This window comes from Chinchilla lanigera, unplaced genomic scaffold, assembly GCF_000276665.1.
Source record: "Chinchilla lanigera isolate Chin_1 unplaced genomic scaffold, ChiLan1.0 scaffold00203, whole genome shotgun sequence".
Lineage (NCBI taxonomy): Eukaryota > Metazoa > Chordata > Mammalia > Rodentia > Chinchillidae > Chinchilla > Chinchilla lanigera.
Genome location: NW_004955604.1, coordinates 370,228 through 376,312, shown reverse-complemented (window position 1 = coordinate 376,312; position 6,085 = coordinate 370,228). Strand labels below are relative to the sequence as shown.

The following is a 6,085-nucleotide window of genomic DNA, read 5'->3' as shown; positions in this document are numbered from 1 at the left end:
CCGCGCCGGGCTGCGGCCCTGGTAGAGAGCTCTCCTGGTGTGCAAAGTAAGACAACAACGGCATCCTCGGGGCCGCTGTCCTGCAGCGACCGTCGCTCCCACGGGCCGCACCCGCGGGCTCTCGGGCTGGCTGGACGCGGAGGAGGCGGAGGCCGCTGAGCTCCGCGGCGGCCCTGTGCGGCCGGATGCTGAGCGGTGCGTCAAGTCCAGCAGGGCCAACGGGCGCACGGACATCCGGGATGCACGGGCCGCTGAAGTCCTCTGAGGACCTCGAGCTCGCCAGCGACAGCCCCAGCACGCAGCTCCCACCCGCATCTCCCCCGGGAAGCAGCGGGGCTCGAATCTGCAAAGTGCTCTCCCGGCGTGTGCGAAGCCCTGGTCCGCCAGGGACGTCCGGGCCTCTTTTTGTGCCTGCAGTGCTGAGGGCGGACCCAGACCCCACACTGCTGGACAAGCACTCTCTTGTTGGGCTACACTCCAGCCTGCTGTGCACCTTCCTGTCTCAGCCTCCCGGGTGCCCCCACGCCCAGCCAGGCTTCTCTGTCCTGATGGTGCACTCCATCACACAGCCTCTTGTTGCAATCCAGATTCGGACTCAGCTGACCTGGAGGGAGCAGAGATTTTGCCACGGCGGCTTCCATCTGTGTCTTGTTTTTCAGACAAGGTCTGTCATTGCAGAGCCCTGCTTGAACTCCAGAGCCTGCCGCCTCAGCCTCCTGGGCGGGGACCACAGGTGTGCACCACCACGCCAGGCAAGAGTGTCTGCATTTTCCCAAGCTCCCTAGGGGGGCGGGCTAAGTACCGCACTTTGAGTACTAAGTACTTAGTACTGACTACTAAGCACTGAATACTAAGTGTTGAGTACTGAGTGCTAAGCACTGGGTACTAAGTGCTTAGTACTGAGTACTAAGCTCAGTAAACACCGAAGCTCCCAGCTCACAATAGCTATGCTTTGAGGACATCGCACACACACAGCAGAAATGGGACTCAAACCCAGCCGGGGTGCTCCCAGTTACCCTGGTGATCTTACTGTTACCGTAAAAGCAAAGGTCTGTGTCGGATGAGCTTGCCCCGCTGTAGAGCAATGTGGTATTCAGGCTGGATGAGGGCGGGGTGGCTACCGTCCCAGTACTCAGGAGGCTGAGGCAGGAGGATCACTGCAAGTTCAAGGCCAGCTTAGGCGACACGGTGAGAGTTTAAGGCCTGCCTGAACTGAGAGTTCTCAAAAATAAAGAAAGAAAAAAAGTAAGAAAGTGGAAGTGGCTGGGGACGCAGCTCAATGGTAGGGTGCCTGCCCAGCAGGTGCAAGGTGCTGGGTGCGATCCCCAGTAACGTGGAAAAGGGAACCATAAGGGCGCGCAGGGTTAAGCCTTGATGATCGGGAGGGCAGCGTGGTCACCGCGGTCCTGCCCGGCGACGCCCTCCACTTCCGCTAGGATCCGCAGGACGCAGCCCGCCTTAGATCCAGGGGCAGCTGTATGTGATCCAAGCAACCCAGGGCTGGAATAATCCCGGGATCAGATTAGGGGATGGAGGAGGCGGAGCAAAGGGTGAGGCCAGGCGGCCAGGTCTACTTAAAACCCAAAGCTGTGCTGCTTCCTCCCTTCGTTGGAGCGGAGCGCAGGCCACAGCCCGGCCTGAAGATGGAGGCCCTTTCTGAAGGTGAGCCAGAGAGGAGAGAGGCCGGGGTGCAGACGCATACAGGAGCGGGGTTCAGGCCAGGCTCACACGCCTGTCATCGCAGCACTCCGGGAGGCAGAGGCAGGAGGATCCCAAATTTGGAGCCCAGCCTGGGCTACCTAGTGACATGGTGAGCCCCCCTCCTTTCAAAGTAAAAGTGGCTGGAGGTGTAGCTCCGAGGGCAAGGCCTGGATTCAATCCATTCCTGGTTCAAAATAAAAGCAAGCGGGTTCAGCTGAGGGGCGGAGAGGACTGGGCTCAGCTGGGGCTGTCCGGCCAGGTCCGGCAGAGAACCAGTGTCATCCTCACCCTCGGGTTGCGCCGCCCCCAGGGACCGGGCCCACCGTGCTCAGGGTGTTTCGGGGCCCCGGGGCCCTGAACTCCTCGCTTCCTGCGCTCCCTTTCTAACTGAGATTGACTGCCACAGAGACACTGCTCAGAGACGAAAACCCTCCCTGTGTGCGCTCAGGGTAAAGGTGAACGCCAGCCTGGGGCCCTGAGTTTGGACGCAGGGCTTTCAGCACCGAGCTACATCCCTAGCCCCAGCTCAGCCCTTTTTATTTTTAATACGGGATCTCACCAAGTTGCGCCGGGTGGGCTCGAACTTTTGATCCTCCTGTCTCAGCCTCCCAGACTGCTGGGCTTAGAGCCCAGCGCCTTGGTCCTCACCACTTTTAACTTTCTGTGATTTGATCTGCAGCAGAACACATATGTCCTGAGGACTGCTCCACACTTGAGGAGGAGGAGTGTGTCATCTCTGCTGTCAATGGGTGTGGTAAGTCCTAAAGCTACAACAGATCAAGTTATTTCGCTGTTTCTGTTAGCTCCCGTTATCTCGGGATCACAGCCCTGCCTATGCTCTGTCCAACGTCTGAAAATGTTTCATGCAATTTGCTCCTTTTATTTGGATTTTCGAGACAGGGTCTCACTATACAGCCCAGGCTGCCCTGGAATGCACAGCAATCCTCCTGCCTCAGCCTCCCAAGTGCTGGGATGACAGGCATGTGCCACCACACCCCGTGGCTCTGCGGGTTTCTAGGTGTTCACCCTGGTGGAACAAATGTAGCACAGCTTACTCCGAAATGTCAGGCAGTGGGCGCTTCGGGGTCCCAGCGTCTGTGTGGGGGCAGCTAATGTACGATGGACTGCACGGGGCTCAGCACCCATAAGGGCCTGGGCTCCATGCCCAACTCTGAAAAAAGGGAAGAGACACAGAAAGGAAATGCGCCCAGGGGCTGGGGATTTAGCTCAGCGGCAAAGCGCCTGCCTGGCAAGCACAAGGTCGTGAGTTCGGTTCCCGGTACCAGAGAAAAACCAAAAAAAAAAAAAAAAAAAACGAAATGCGCCCAGGCATGGTGGTACACACTGATCCCAGTACTGGAGGCTGAGGCAGGAGGATCACCCTGCATTCAGGGACAACCTGGGCTCTACATACTGAGACCCTGTCTCAAAAACCTACAACGACAGCTGGGTGTGGTGGTGCACACCTGTAATCTCAGCACTCGGGAGGCTGAGGCAGGAGGATCCTTGTGAGTTCGAGACCAGTCTGGGCTACAAAGGGAGCTCACCGCCAGCCTGAACTGCATAGGAAGACCCTGTCCCCCCAAAAAAATACCAAAAAAGAAAAAAAAAAACTACACTGAAAAAAGCCAGGCTTAGGCTCAGGCTGCGGAGGAGGGTGGGCACGGCACCGGCAGCATCTGGGGTCCCTGTCCCCCTCCAGGCCGGCTGCAGAGGCACCAGCACAGGCACCAGCAGAGGCGGCGCACCGTGTTCACGGAGCAGCAGCTGGAGTACCTGAAACACCTGTTCAGAAAGAACCCGTACCCAGACCCCAGCCTGAAGAAGCAGCTGGCCTGCAGGATGAATATGCACCCAACCGTGCTGCAGGTGGGACCGCAGGGCGGGGCGGGCAGGATGCGCACTCCTACCACCTTTCGTCTTTACATTTACATGCAAAATTAGCCTAATGCCTGGTGGGGTGGCAGCTCTCGGGAGGATAAGGCAGAAGGATCACCAGGAGTTAGAGGCCAGCCTGGGCTACACAGCTTCACCATATCTCAAAAACCAAACGATGGCTGGGGATTTAGCTCAGCAGCAAAGCCCCTGCCTGGCAAGTGTGAGGCTGTGAGTTCAATTCCCGGCACCAAAAAAAAAACCCAATGGGCCAGGGATATAGCTCAGTGGCACCGTAACTGCCTGGCAAGTGTGAGGTTCTGAGCTCGATTCTCGGTAAAAAAAAAAAAAAAAAAAAATCAAAACAAAACAAAAAATACCACCCTGACCTGGTGGTGCACCCCTGTGATTCCATCAATGCCTGTAATTCCAACAACACTGGGAGGCTGAGGCAGGATGATGGGTCATGAGTTTGAAGCCACCTTGGGTAACATAGGTTTTTTGTGGTTTTTTGGGTCTTTTTGAGACACAGTCTCGCTATGCAGTTCAGGCTGGCCTTGAGCTCACTTTGTAGCTCAGGCTGGTCTCGAACTTGCAACGATCCTCCTGCCTCAGCCTCCGGAGTGCTGGGATTACAGGCATATACCACCACACCCAGCACTGGGTGACATAGGAGACCCTGTCTCAGAGAAAAACCTTTACTGGGCTGGGCACCTATGGCTCAGAGGGGAGAACGTCACCCAACACGCACAAGGTACTGAGTTTAATCCCCAGTACCAGGAAAAAAAAAATAGGCCAGACATGGGATGTGCTCCTGCACCCCTGTCACCCCAACACTCTAGGAGGCTGAGTCAGAAGGAGCACAAGTTCAAGCCCAGCCTGGGCAATTGCATGACTTAGCCAAACCCTGCCTAAAAATAAAAAGGACTGAGTGGATAGCTCCATGTGAAGGCCTTGATTCAACACCAAGTGCTCCTGAGAAAGTTTTTTCTTTCTTTTTTTTTGGACTTTTTGAGACAGGGTCTCACTATGCAGCTCACGCTGGCCTTGAGCTCACTTTGTAGCCCAGACTGGTCTCGAACTCACAAGGATCCTCCTGCCTCAGCCTCCTGAGTGCCGGGATCACAAGTGTGCGCCACCACACCCTGCTGCTGCCCTTGGTCCCCCTCTCAGGGGGCACAGAAGTCCTGCCCAGAAGCAGGCTAGACGGCCCTGCAAACTCGATGTCACTGAGCAGAACAGAAGCATTTTTGTTTTCTGTGGCAGGGTCCCCTGGTGCAGCCCAGGCTGGCCTCAAACTTCCCCGACTCCCTCCTGCCTCAGCCTCCCAGGTGCTGGGATGACAGGTGTGCACTGCCACACCCAGTAACAAAAGTCTTTCTGTGCCCCACTGGTCAACCCCGCTGCCCTCTCTATGCTCAGGTTTGGTTCAAGAACCAGAGAGCAAAGCTGAAGAAAGCAAATAATCACGCTCACCACATCCTGAAGAAGCCGCCGCCGCTGCCGCCGCTGGGCAAGCTCACCAAGGTGGAGACGGAGACCCAGACCGAGACAGAGAGGGAGGCCGAGACGGAAGCCAAGGCCAAGGCCACCGAGCGGCGGTCCCCGCCCGACGCCTACCCCGTGGCCCTGGTCTACACGGGCCACGCGCTGCCCTCCTACCAGCTCACCATCTGCCCGGACCACCTGCACCCCGGGGGCCACAAGCTCGTGCACTTCGGCTGCTGCCAGGACCCCCTGGTGTACTGCATGCACCCCGTCCCGGGGGCACATGGCGCGCCAGCCCCAGCTCTGCCCTCTCTGGCACCCCACGGACACAGAGAAGCTACGCAGCCAAGCGGGGGCCAGGGACCTCTCCAGGCCCACACAGGGGACTGTCCTGCCGCAGAGGCCCCGCTGGACAGCGGCGCGGGTGAACCGTGAGGACAGGAGGAAGACGCACCAAACCACCGATTCCACAGCCCAGAACTTCTGAGGCAGGGTCTCGCTGTGTAGTTTGGGTTCGCCTGTAACCCAAGGGGATCCTCCTGTCTCAGCCACCCGCTGAGTGCTGGGGTTACAGGTGCGCAGCACCACGCCCGGCTACTTGGTTTTTTCTGACTGAACACTGAGACAACATGCTCGTTGTCCTCCAAGCCATCTGAGGACTGTGGGATAAAATGCACGGGTTTCCGAGCTGACCTTTTGCAAGTTAATAAATCGACACTTTCCCACTACTCTGGTCTGTTTCTCGTGGTTAACTTTTTCTTTTCTCAGTGCCAGGGATTGCACCCCGCACCTCAAACTTGCCTGCCCGGCTCTGCACACCCCAGCTCCTCCCCAGGCTTCTGTAAATGTTATTTTCCGACAGAGCCTTGCTAAGCCGCCCACAGCAAGGTCAAACTTGGGGTCTGCCTGCCTCAGCCTCCCAGGTGCTGGGGTTGCTGTGTGGGTGGCACCCGGCCAGGTAGGCTGGCCGTAAGGCGTGAGTCTGTGGGCCTCACCTTCCTGGAGGCTGTGGGTCCAGCAT

The 6,085-nt window shown here is 57.6% G+C and overlaps 1 protein-coding gene across 1 annotated transcript; it reads left to right on the top strand.

The window, feature by feature from the left end:
• Positions 1–308: 308 nt before the first annotated feature.
• Dprx (divergent-paired related homeobox) lies at positions 309–5,769 on the top strand. Its single transcript, XM_013510088.1, has 4 exons — positions 309–733; positions 2,381–2,455; positions 3,404–3,570; positions 4,999–5,769. Exons 3-4 carry the CDS (start codon positions 3,544–3,546, stop codon positions 5,497–5,499), a joined length of 528 nt encoding a protein of 175 aa, XP_013365542.1. The 5' UTR covers positions 309–733; positions 2,381–2,455; positions 3,404–3,543; the 3' UTR covers positions 5,500–5,769.
• Positions 5,770–6,085: the final 316 nt, after the last annotated feature.

Bases quoted from the DNA above. Each gene is read 5' to 3' on its own strand.
- Dprx (XM_013510088.1), top strand. From the start codon at position 3,544: ATGAATATGCACCCAACCGTGCTGCAG. The intron at 3,571-4,998 runs GTGGGACCGCAG...CTCTATGCTCAG, and splicing joins TGCACCCAACCGTGCTGCAG to GTTTGGTTCAAGAACCAGAG.